The sequence below is a fragment of the Myotis yumanensis genome, unplaced genomic scaffold, assembly GCF_028538775.1.
Source record: "Myotis yumanensis isolate MYYU_CA2020_CCGP unplaced genomic scaffold, mMyoYum1.0.hap1 SCAF_5, whole genome shotgun sequence".
In the NCBI taxonomy this organism is placed as follows: Eukaryota; Metazoa; Chordata; class Mammalia; order Chiroptera; family Vespertilionidae; genus Myotis; species Myotis yumanensis.
Window position 1 is genome coordinate 93,322,313 of NW_027223756.1, and position 13,086 is coordinate 93,335,398.

Sequence of the window (13,086 nt, forward strand, 5' to 3'; positions counted from 1 at the left end):
ACAAAGGCAAGGGGGGGGGCGGGCTACAAGAAACTGAGAAAATTTGGAACAAGGCCAGCTGTGCAGCCCACCCCAGGGCAACACAGGACCCGGGCATGGCTGGCTTGATGCCGAGTCCCCTGAGCTCCTGATCTGCCTCCTTGGCTCCCCAGCCACGGCTGGTGGGTGTGGGTGGGGGCTCAGCTGGGCGCTCAGACAGGTCCAAGTGGGGCCTAGCTGCATTGAAAGAAGGGCAGCAGGGGCAGGGGCCAGGTGGGAAGCTGATGATTTGGTTGAGCAAAATCATCCCAGGCTGGAAGCCTTCCCAGCGAGGGGATTAGCATCGCTATGTCCCAACCTGCCAAGGTACTAGAGCCTGGAAAACGTAGGGAAGATCGCACAGCCTTGCAGACAATGTGTGCCCCAGATCAGGAGTCCCCAGGGGGCTGGAGGCAAAGCAAGTTCATTTCATAGACTTCGCTGACTCTGGGGTAAAGGCTCGGCTGGCCTACACTGCATGTGGTGACTCTCCCCGAAGAACTCCAAAACAGTCTCAGATCTCTCTCTGTAGCCCCGACCAATCTCCTGATTTCTTTCCTGTTCCTCTCCCCTTATCTCCCCCAAGCCCAAGCTCGATGCCTGGGCTCACTAGTAAGCTAATTAACATTAAATAGTAACATTTTATTCTTCCCAGTTTTATTAACACATTTTGAGAGGATCACAGAGAACAGAAGTCATCTCAACCAAAGGAATGAATATTTAATGGTAAAAGTTTAGCTACGCGGTGCCTGGGAGACGTTTTAAGGCAGAGGAAAGCTGCCCAGAATCCACTCCTCCCTTCATCACGGCACCTCCACTTCTTCTTGGGAAATTTCCTCTTCCCCATCATGCAATCCAAGGGCTTATTTCCCATGAGGGATGCCAGACATGACGTATCCTTGCACCCAAGAATGGCGGGACGTAGGTACACGGTCCCAGTGCACACAGCTGGATGGCGGTTGGTGGTCCTTCATCACGGAGGAGGCAGCGTGCTGACCCTATGATCCTGCCATCCAGCCCTGCAGATGTTCTTTGGTGACTGTCCTAGGAACACTGATGCTGTGAGCCATTCCCCCCACCAAGCCTTGAAGTCAACGAGACTTTGCTGTTTGCAAACACATGGATCCCAAGTGGGCCCACAACTGCCTCCACACAGAGTCAGGCCAGTGATGATGGGGAATAGGGCTCCTCAGCGCCCCTCCATGCAGGGGCTGGGACGCTGTACATCACAGTGACCACCACCGTGGACGTGGAGCATGAGTGGCCAGAAACAAGAGCCACTTGCAGGGCCCCGGATTGGGAGAATGGAAAACAGCAGCCCATCTCCCAAAGATGACAGGATGGGATGGTGTGCATCCCTGAAGGCCATGCTGACAGCGGGAACATCCCTCACTGGCAACCTTGCCTCCTCTCTCCTGTCATGTGCACTGGCACACACACGTGAGCACCTGCAAGCCCACACAGGCGTGTACACACTCAGCTAGCAGGCATCCTTCTGGTCTCTCCGGGAGAACATGGCAGGCCCATGTCTGGTGGAGGCTGGGTGGTAAGTGGAGAAAACAAGGAGCAGGGCTGGGCCACAGCGTCTTCCTTCCCTGGTGGGACCCAAGAAGCCAGGTCCCTGCCTCACAATCACACCCTTAAGTAAACCAGGAGTCCCAGCGGGCAGACGAGCAGGGCCAACTACAGGGTCGCCCAGGCAGCCTTCAAACAAAAACATACCCTAAGTGTGACAAGTTGTCCCCTCACCTCCATCCTCACGGCCATTCCTCCCCTTCCAGGTTGGGACCAACCGCCGAAGGGCGCTGGCACTCATCGGGAAGGGGAGGTGGGACAGACAGGTGAGTGGCCAGACAGACTCAGCACAGTGGGACCCCAGACCCACCAAGTATACAAGCATCTCCTAACGGAGCTTCGTCACCCACACCGAGCACACGTGACAGATGGCCCCACCCAGGAGCCCCAGGAAAGCAGCCAAGGTGCGGCTGGGCCAGGAACCAAGCAGGGAGAAGGCACACGGGAGTGAGGCAGAAACCAAGCTGCTTCCGAGGACATTTATTGGAGCCTGGCCAGCGTGAATGCGATCAGGAGCCCCTCCCACGGCCCGGCGGCCGGGACACGGGGAGGCCATCTCCTTCGATCCCTTTATAGACAATGTTATAAAAAAAATAAACTTTACAATAATACATTTCGCTCATCTGTTGGGGTATTATTTCAATAGTTTTGTTTCTTAAAAAAAAAGGAAAGAAAGGGGAGACCACACGATATATGTATATGGATGTGTATATACATATATGTTGAGAAGGGAAACATGTTGTGTACATACAGTTGCCGTATGTCTCAGAAATGAGGAAAGATAAGGTGGAAGTGGGGAGAGAGCTGCAGAGACCAGAGCGTGGGGCGGTGGACGTCCACTGTGGTCTTCGCTGCTCCTCTCAGCAGCCCCCTCTCCAAAGAGAGCCACCGAAGAATCATTTCTTTTTTATTTCAAAATTCCTGCCACCAAGAGGAAGCAGCAGCCCCGAGCTGCGGCCAAGTGTTGCTCCCTCCTCCTGAGGGGGTGTCCCAGGTGGGCTGAGCCTCCAAGGCCCTGGAGCTGCCCAGCCCGTGCCACAGTGGGGGACCTCCATGCACACCCCTCCACAGGCCAGAAGCAGACCTGCCCAGCCCAGAGAGAGGGCAAAATAAACTCCACTCTCAAAGCTCGTGGAGGTGCGACTGGTGCCCAGTTGGACCCAGGGGCCAGCCCCACTGCTCTGCCACCTGACGTCCCTTGCCAGCCCCAGCAAGTCCCCAGAGTGGGCAACTTGAGAAGAGCAGTGGCCACTGTCCTGCCTCAGACCACACCAGGCATGGCCACAGTCCTGTAGCCATATGGGTCTCGTCAGGGTCCAGAGAGGAAAACACCAGGAGAAGGTGTGGGGCATGTCTAGACCCTCGCGCCCTCCTCTGCGCTGGGGTGCCCTTGCCAGGGGCCCCCCAGGAGGCTCTCAGGCTGCCCGCCTACTGTCTGTTTGGCTTAGAAAACTTCTCCAGAGAAGAAACCTGGGAACAGACAGGTTCAGAGACAAGGTGAGGGAAATTTTTTGCAAGGTGTGTGTGTGTGTGTGTGTGTGTGTGTGTGTGTGTCCATTCAGCAGGCGGGTGCTCTCGTCCACGTAGCTTTCGGAAACCTCCAGACGCCGTGCCCAGAGCCTACAAGGCCAGCTTCAACATCAGGAAGGAGACAGCGGTCAAGGTGGCTGACGGGCTGGCTCGGCAGGGGCCTGAGTTGGGTCTGATCACCTTGTTACTCCCTGGGATGATGTTGGTGGTGAGCTGAGGCCACAGCAGAAGGGGACAGAAGCAAAGAGAACAGGAAAGACAAACAAACAAAGAAGTCAGCAGGGCTGGGCGCAGGCAAAGAAAAGGACTGACTCTCCATGCTGCTGCCTTCCCACCCATCCAGGGGGCTCCCCTTTGCCCCGCCTCTTGGAGGCAGAGCCAGGCTCCCGGGAAGCTGGGCTGAGCCCCGAGCTGGGGAAGGCAGTGCCATGGTGCCCAGGACAGCCTGGCTGACACTTCCCGGGGAGGAAGAAGGCCTGACGCAGGCCAGGGAGAAGGGGCGACATAACGATCTCAAGGGGAACGGGCTCCCGGGTCCCAGGACCTTCTTGAGGAGAGGAGAGAGCTGCTCTGTTCTTCCTATTCCTAAATGTGGCCGAATCCCTCCCCTCCATAGATCACCCCCTGCATATCTCTGACTGCGCTCTCCTCCTGCTGTGGAAGCTTACGTGGCCTCTTCTCGGGTAAGTTATAGACAGACTATCATACAGTCAGATACCACCATGCACTGGGGCTCCTGTGAGGAAGGGGCTGTGTCCTCTCTGTCTCCTCAAGTTCACAGAACCAGCACGCACAGGTGCTCTGCACACCTGCCTTAAAGGGTCAGGAAGGCTTGGGAGGGCCCTGTTCAGAGCAGGCAGTGTCTCTCCCAAGACAGCCAAGGCTCTGGCTGCAGCCTCTGCACCCGCCCCCCGCCCCAACCCCACCCCGTCTGTGTGCCCAGCAGGCCCAGGCAGGCCAGGAGCTCAGCTGGCCCAGCCCGCAACAGGATCCGAGGGCCCTGAGTCTGAGGCTCACCTGGAAACAGCCTCCCGTGACCAGGCCCCTGCACCACCGTACTCTGCCCCACTCACCTCTGTGAAGCACGTGCTCAGCTCTTTGGAGCTATTGGCCTTCAGCCCCTGCTCCTGTGGGAGAGAAGGCACCAGTGAGGACAGCTCACCACAGCTGAGCTTGTCCTGTTACTCGGATGAGGCCCACCTCCGGGCCCTGCCATCTGCTGTGGGCGTCAGGAAGCACAGGGCACAGGGAAAGCTCTGGCTCCATCCCACGCAGCACAAGACCCTGCCCCTTTCCGACATCTCAGCGACTAGGTCCCAGCTCCTGTCGGCTCCTGAAGAGAGAGTTCTAACTCCGCTCTCCAACGTCCAGCATAACAGAGTCAGAAGCCACTCACAGGACTCTCCACCACACTCAGCTCCTCACAACAGGCAGGGACCACGCCCTCCTCCCCTCACATTGCACAGTGTCTGGCCTATGACAGCAGCTCAGTAAACGTCTCACCAGGTGCATGAATGGACAGATGAGTGAACGCACGCATGCCACTGAGCAGAATCAGCATCTGAGAGTCAGCTCATTGAAGACCATGAGTCCTCATTTGGGTTCAGGAGGAAGAGAGAGACTGTGATTGATTAGTTATGTCTGCCCTGGTGCATGTTAGGAGGACATCTGGCAACAGTGCCAAGGGTTAGCCTTTCCACCTAAACCGATGTATGGCCCCTGGGAGCTCCGTGGTCAAGGTGAGGAATGGAAAGAAAGCTGGCTTGGTGATGGTTCCGGGTTCTGTGCCCCCGGCATGACCGCCTGGATGCAGGACCAGAGGGTGTGCTGACGAACAGTCCTCTTATCATCATCATAACAGTGACCCCGGGAACCGGCTGGCGGATATGGTGCTTCCATCCTGACTTCAAATGGCTTGGTTCTCAAGGCACCTGTGGGGACTCTCTGGCCCCCAGAAGCAACTGGGAAGCCCAAGAAATTATGCCTAAATCACTGCTCTTGGCCACAAGTATCAAAATCCCTTGGACATCACAGGCAATCTACCACCCAGGGCATCTGGTCAGCTAAACAAAGCCCAGCTACCACACAGAGGTCCGGCCAAGAGCAGAGTCACTGCCAATGGTGGAGATGTGACCAGGGTGGTGATGAGTGCAGTGGGCGGGAAACCAGACCCAGCAGGATCCTGCTCAGGACCACAGCACCAGTGACCCAGGTGCCCAGATCCAGCCCAGCCAAGCCACCAACCTGCATCCCTGGGAAAGGGCGAGGGCTCTGGGGCCCTTCTGCCCCAAGGACTGGATTCTACTGCCTGGACCCAGTGCAGCCCCAGCCAGGGCTGTGGGAGGCCACTGCCAGGGTGGCCCGCATGCCCCACCTCAGAGACCGCTGCCTCCTGTCTGACTGCTCAACCTTCACCTTCACTTGGCCGCTTCCCTGAGCAACTCCGAGCCCCTGCTAGTTCCCCCCATGGCATCCTGGGGCCTGCTGGGCTCTGTGCCACCCAGCCCACTGTGCCTCCCGCATCCTCTCCTGCCCTCACTGTTCCAGGTGTGGCAGGTCTGCTGCCTCTGCGGGCGCTAACCACAGGGCTCACTACACACAGAGCCTGTGTGGGCAAACGGCCAGGTCAAGGTCCTCACCCCCAGCTCAACCCACAGCTCAGTTCTGTTTGATATACTGGAGTTGTGCACAAAGTTGTTTTTAAAATAGTCGACTGCTTAAAAATAAGTAAGGCCTGAGAAAATAACTCAATTCAATGACCTCTAGCCTGGCCATATAACTTTATCTGATGAGATGCCCGCTCTCAGGGAGCTCAGGGTCCTCGACACTGCTGGCCCTGAAGGCTGCACCCAAGGGAGCCCCAGAGAAGTTCCCAGGAGACAGGATCGGGGCCCAGCGACTGAGGAGATAAAGCCTGGTGTGGGCACCATGGAGTCACCCAGGGTAGGCACCATGGAACCGCCTGGTGTGGGTACTGCAGCGGCCTGGCCTGTGGCTGGACTCCTCAGTTCCCAGTGAGAAGGGCTTGACAAGCTCCTCTTAAGAGGGGAGGGCAGGCATGTTGTCAACAATGAGGGAGGGAAAAGGTGGGGAGAGGAAAAGGAGGGAGAGATAGAAGAGGGCAAATCAGAGAAAGGGAGAAGCAGGGAGAACAGGGGAAAGCAGTACCTAGAGATAAGGAGCACAGGGCAGAGAAGAGGGGGAGAGAGGGAGCAGGGGGAGGAGAGGAAGGGGGAGGGGGCAAAGGTGATAGGAAGAAGCAAAGGAGGGCATGGAGGGGGAAGGAGAGGGAAGTGGCAGGGAACAGCAGGAAGGGGAAGGTCACAGAGGAGGAGGAGGGAACACAGGAGGAGAAGCAGCAGAGGGGGACCCCTTCACCCTCTCCTCTGACCCCCGTTACCATGAGGAAGCACAGACACCGCCCAAGCCAGCCCCAGGGGATACAGTGCAGCCGTGGCCTCTGGCAGGGCCACAGGGACGTGGGGAGGAAAGGGCTGACCTCCGGGAAGAGCGGGGACAGGACAGTCTCGTGCCCCTTTAGAGCCCCATCTGAATGCGCCTTTCCCAGCATTCACCGGAAGTCCTCCTGCACAGATGCCCAGTGCTGCAGACCCAGGCAGAGGCCACACCGAGCTGAATGCAGGTGACAGGCAGGCCCCTGGCTGTCCCAAAGCTCTCCCCTCAGGTGCCATGAGCTAGTGCACGGATGCTTGTCCTGTTCGTTTAGACTGAAGGGTCCTAACCCTTGGGGCCCACCCCCCACAGGATCGACCCTGACCCAAGGAGCGAAGGAAGGGCCTAAGAGGCCAGAGCCCTGGGCTCCAGTCTACTTCAGCCAATGACTGGAGACAAGTCCCTTCATCTATTGGAGCCTCATTGTCCTCATCTATAAAATAGAGGCAGACGTGCCTCACTGACGCATGTGACTTCCAGAACACAGAGCAGACGGTGACGGCTGCGGTAACCTCTCCTAAGGCGAACCCAAGGCCCCTCACCCAGCCCGGCACCCAAGGCAGCACCCAGAGCAACCCATCGTGGGCCTTCTCTGCAGATGCACATGGGAGAGCTGTGGGTGCAGAGAAAAAGCAGTTCCATTAACTCATTCAAAAACCACCAGGGGACAAATTCCTGGCCACCCTCCTGACCATTAACCCTTCCTGGTGCTCCCTCCCACATGGGCACCAAAGACAAATGTCGCAGCCCTACTCACACCCCAGTGAGAGAAATAAGCATCCATGCAGCCACCTCCACACCAGCTCAATAAGTAGGAGGGGAAGGAGGCTGCCTTGTCCCCTGACCCCCGGGCTACACTGTCCTCTGCAGCCACACACCCCAGGCTGCCCTGGATACCTGGACGCCCATCTTGCTGCTTAGACTCCAGTGGAGGAGTCTAGGGCAACAGGTGGGCTCTTCCAGCCCCTGCCCCAGCCTACTCTGAGCCTCTCATCGCTTGGAGGCCAGCTCAGGGTCTATGACTGCAGCACCCAAAGGGCACAGGCGGCTGCTGGGACAGGGGGAGGCAGGGCTCCGACATGGAGGGGGACACAGCGACTGGGAAGAGCTTTCCACACTGTGGGTGCCAGCAGAAGCATGAACACTGGCTGTGTGGGTGGCACTGGGGGACCTGAGCTGGGGAAGGGACGCAGACACGGAGAGAGGATGGCAGAAAGGCATGGTTTCCTTCTAGAAAATTCTCCCAGAGAAAGTTGGAAGGAAATTATCATCTTCCTCCTCTTCCTTGCCCACCTCTGTCTGCACTCCCAAGCTGGGTCCGGCAGTCCCATCAGAGCCTTGCTGGTCTGGCCCAGGCGCCAGGACCAAGTCCAGGGTCGGCTGGTCTATCTATGGAGCCGGCTAGCTCTCTCCTGTGTCTCTGATTCTATTTCTGGCACCACGCCCAAATCTCAGTGCCCTTGGTCACCTCCCTGCTGCATACCCAACCCCAATAACTCACAGCTCCTCCCCGCAGCTCAACCCCTCCCCTCTTATCTGACTATCGCCAAGATCTCCAGCAGGTCCCTCAGTCTCGCCCTTGCCAACCAATCTCCCCAGCTGTCAACTATCTTCCCAAATCACAGTTCCCCTGTTCAAAAGCCTTCAGGGCCTCTCCACACTCACCATTCAACCTGCTCATTGGTCTTCATTCCCGCCCACCCCACTCCTTGTTCTCGCCCACGCCCACCGCCTGCTGTCCCTCCCTTTCCAGAGCAGGCAAACGTTTCTCTGCAGAAGGCCAGACAGCAGCGATTTCAGGCTCTGCCGGCCATGCGCTCCACTCTGCTCTGCCTGTGCACAAGAGCGATGTGTAAACAAGGTGCGGTGTTGATCCAATAAAACAATTTATCCACAAAGGCAGCACCCCCTACTCAACCTGTCCGTGCTGTCCTGCCTCCCTGACTTGCTCCGCTGGCCCCTCTGCTGGGCGCCTCACCTACTCCAGTCCACTCCCACATCTCCATGTGGTTAGTCTCCCTTTCTTCCGGGCCTAGTGGTGCTTTGACGATGAGGCGCTACTAGGTTGGATCCCACCACACGGGATCAGTCCTCTTGGTGCACCAGTCACTTCCTCCCCCTGAGCTTCTGAGCATGTCCATCCCACCCCTATGGGGACCTAGGTACTGGCCCAGTAAGCTTGTCAGCCTTGGTGCCTGGGATATAGTGACATGCAGAAGGATTTGTGTTGAATAAATGCATGAATGCAGACGTGGATGAATAAATGAATGACTGTGAGGGAGAATTGGGGGAGGGAAGAAAAGAAGGAATGCACGCAAGCCTCCCAAAGCTTTGAAACAAGCCATATTTATAAATCAGGAACTGTGCCTGATAGCATACAGACACGTGGCAGGCCTCTCGGTCCCACTCTGACGGCCGAGGGCGTGTGCACAAAGTGAGAGACCCACCAGGGAACAGGCAGGAGGAGGAGGGGCCCGAGGCAGGTGGCTGCTGGCTGCTGAGCCCAGGTGAGTGGTGAGGGGGGTGTGGCAGCCCCTCCAAACTCATTTCTAATTCCCCCAGATGTGACGGGCTGTATCAAGGGTAAGAGCAGAAACTGGCCGGTAGATACACGGAAAGCAAAGGGGACTGTGTTGCTGGGGCCCCTTAGCACAAGGAAGGGTGAGGCTCCAGTTGATCTGATGGGCCCTGCAAACTGGCCCAGAGCAACCGGGAGTGCCAGGACCCTGGGAAGAAACCAGGGCCAGGGAAGGCGCCACCCACTGCCAGCCTTCCCCATCCACACTGAAGCGCCCTGGTCCAGGCGCATTATATGACCAAGGGCCTTCTAACCGTCTTCCTGCATGCTCAACAAAGATGTCACCCCGTACATTCATGACACACAGAGGGCTTCAGTGAGAGCGGGAAACAGAATAAATAGCTGCCTGTGACCAAACAGACTGTTTTCTACACTGAAAGCAGGCAGTTCCAACAGAACAATGAATCGGGGACTCAGGTTCTTTCCCTCCCTCTACAGAGCGCTAGTCCATGCCAAGCACCATGTGTCCGTTATCCAGGCTACACCGAGGGCAAGATGTGGCCAGTCTCCCAGGGATGCTGGCCTGGGAGCAGCGAGCAGAGACATGGTGAAGGGGCCAATATGAGGCAAAGCAGGAGCCCTACGTAAGTGGAAGGCAGCTTTGCCTGAGCGGCATCAGGGGACCACACGAGAGGCGACATCCAGGCAGAGAGGGTGGGAGAGAGGGAAGGAGAAGCACTTTGCTCAGAGGGACTGGCTAGGCACAGCCAGCACCTTGCTTGCCCGGCCTTCAGGCCTAACCCATGGGACAACCTCCCTGGGCTTCAGAAACCAAGGGCCTTGGATGAGGGTACAAGATGGGCTGTCTCCTACAGGTTCCCTGCTCTGGGGACATTCATACGTGTGTGTGTGTGTGTGTGTGTGTGTGTGTGTGTGTGTGTAGCAGGGCCAGAAGGGAGAGGGGAGAGGCCATTCTGCAGATTAAATTCCACCATGCTTCCCCCAAGTTCCTATTTGGGCAGGGCCACTGGTGAGGGTACAGCCAGGAGTAGAAATGAGGAGGCAGGGACTGGAGACGGAACCAGGATGCCCAGACACAGGCCAGCTCAGGGCCTCTGGGCTCCGCTCTGGACATTCACGTCTGCTCAGCAGCCCCATCATGAGGACCTAAGTTCCCCTAGTCCCACAGCAAACCCCCACTGTGGGAGAGTCCCAGGGGGCAGGCAGCACAGCGCAGCCAGAAGGAAACCGCCCGGAGACTGGGAACTGGGGACGGGGGGCTGGGGACAAGTTACTGTCCTCACTGGGCTTCTGCCCGTAAGAAGGAGATCTCAGAGTGCCATCTGGACCTAACATCCACTCATTCAAATGGGGTCCCCAACTGGCTGCCATGCCTGGTCACTGAAGGGTCCCTATGGCTTCTCCCAGGGCCCGGGTCTATGGATGGGGAGGAGGATGGGGGCGTCTGGGGTGCAGGGCCTCCCCCGTCCCTCTCACCCCGACCACAGCTTCCTGTCTCTGTCCTCACCCAGGGACTCCCTTCTGTAGCCATGGGTGGTTGTCTTTCCTAAGGACCCCACATTGGCCACCATGGAGCCCTTCCAAGCCAGGAGCTGAGGGACGGGTACAGACTAGGGAAGGGACAAGCACCCACAGCCTCCGCGAAGTGAGGGAATGTATTCACCTGCACTCCCACACAGTAGGTGCTCATTTAAAAGACTGTTATTAAAATAGAAGCAGGAGCCCCTCCCCTCAACTTCAGTGAGAAGAAACCAGGGTGATGACGACGGGTGGGCAGCCTCTGAGGCCCTGCTTCTCTCCCTTTCCTCCCAGGGGCTGTCCTCAGCGGTCCTGCCCAGAGGGCCAGAATCAGCAGACCCCCGGAGTGCAGGGTCACGGGGCCAGGCCTTGGGGCCCCTGCCAGGCAGCCTCTGGAGCCCAGCGTCCGGGACTCATCACACCCACTATAGTGTTCCTCAGTTTACAGGCCCCGTCACGTACATCACCTCTCATCTGGGTCAAACCAAGGGTAAGACAAGCCCCCAGATGGGGAAGCTGCAGAAAATCAGGCTCGGGTGAGAAGAAACCAGGCCACGATTCAGCAAACCCTACAGCAGCGGTTCTCAACCTGTGGGTCGCGACCTCTTTGGCGGTCGAACGACCCTTTCACAGGGGTCGCCTAAGACCATCCTGCATATCAGATATTTACATGACGATTCATAACAGTAGCAACATTACAGTGATGAAGTAGCAACGAAAGTAATTTTATGGTTGGGTCACACCATGAGGAACTGTATTTAAAGGGCCAGAAGGTTGAGAACCACTGCTCTACAGTGAAATGGGGAAAAGGTTGTAGTGGGGCAGGCGTCACGGCTTCGAACTTCCCACACTTATGGTCAACCACAGCAAGAGCCGCTGGCTGAGACAGCATCTCCACGGGCGAGCCCGCCCCGATGGGCTAGGGGTGGAAGCGCGGCACATGGAGGCGGATGGTGCCTGAAGGGACATGTGGGCCACCTCTGAGCATGGCCACCTGACAGGTGGCACAGCCTTGATGGCGAGCTGCCCGCCACTCTAGCATGAAATTGAGCTGGCGACTGCCTGTGCAGCAGGCCCAGAGCCCCCGCCGGCCACCACTCAAGTCCACTCAGAGTAATTAGGAACCGTCCAACGGTGGCACGGCAGCTCGGCCCGAATCAGGAGCGGGGCCTAATGGAGGGGAGCATGCCCATGCTGAGCCTGGCATGAAGGCACGTGGAGGTCAGCTGTCACCACACAGGGCAGCCCACTGGACAGGGAAGGGTGTGGGCTTCCCACCCAAGATGGCCCCGGCCCCGGCCCCTGGGGTGCTGTGGGCACCGGGGAACTTAATGCTCCACTAGGCCCAGTCCCTGCTCACATCCTCCTCCTGGCACCGTTTTTTTTTCCCCCAGCTTGATTAAGATTATATGTGACCACCAAAAATTGCATACAGGGTGGGACAAAAGTAGGTTTACAGTTGTTTGTATGGAAAATAATACAATAATTAATAGATAATACAAGAATAAACTGTTTTATGTACTCACAACTGTAAACCTACTTTTGCCCCGCCCTGTAAATTTAAGTTGTACACCTGATGACATGATATAGGCTGTGAAATATTCACCACAAGCCAATCAACATGTCCATCACTGCACACCTTTACCATTTTCCTGGTTTTTCTTGTGTGAGAACAACTAAGGTCTAAGATCTATTCTCTTAGCAAATTTCAAGCGCACCATCTAAAGCCGTCAGCGGCAGTCCCACTGCTGTGCACCAGCTCTCCAGAACTCACCCATCTTCATGAATGAAACTCTGTAGTGAATGCCCACCCACTGCTCATCCCACCAGCCCAGCCCATTCAGACTGGTATCTCCCCTGCACACAGCTATGTCTGTTCCCCTTGCCTCCCACACCTGTGCTCAGGCTGTGCTCCCAACGCCCCCCACCATGGCTACACTTCACACCCACCCACCTTCTTGGACATTCCAATCCCAACCCCTGCCTGAAACATCCCCTATGACACCCCACCACCACCTCACTGCTCCCTCCCTCCTCTGCTCCCCCTGGAATTCTGCATTCGGTCCTACTTTGGACTCTTTGTTCCAGGTATGTGTGTCTGTGTGTGAGTGTGAGTGGAAGCAAGAGAGAGAGTGAAAGTGTGTGTGTGAGTAGGCATGAGTGTATGGGAGTGTGTGTCAGTGAGTGTGCATGGTTTTGTGTGTGTGTGTTGTTTTGACTAGAACCAACCTAATATGCAAAGAACCTACTGTAGCACAAGTGTGACATGATGGTAGGTCAGCAGACATAGAGAAGTTAAGTGGGGCGCCCTATGGGGATGGTGCCACTGTGTCCTGTCATGACCCTGACCACAGTCCCTATCTAATGGTTGTTAGACTGTTTGACCTTGGACAACACAATAAGGACCATAAAACCAGGCTCGTGTCAAACTCATTCACCAGCATCTCCCTAGC

General features: G+C 56.9%; 1 protein-coding gene across 2 annotated transcripts in view; it reads right to left on the minus strand.

The window, feature by feature from the left end:
* Positions 1-2,058: 2,058 nt before the first annotated feature.
* GFRA2 (GDNF family receptor alpha 2) overlaps positions 2,059-13,086 on the minus strand; it is an 86,731-nt gene continuing 75,703 nt past the window's right edge. For both annotated transcript variants that reach the window (XM_070416542.1, XM_070416541.1), the window contains 2 exons: positions 4,197-4,250; positions 2,059-3,336 (listed from right to left, as the gene is read on the minus strand). In XM_070416542.1, coding sequence (XP_070272643.1) covers positions 3,214-3,336; positions 4,197-4,250 — 177 coding nt within the window. In that variant the 3' untranslated portion in view covers positions 2,059-3,213. The remainder of the gene's footprint in view (positions 3,337-4,196; positions 4,251-13,086) is intronic.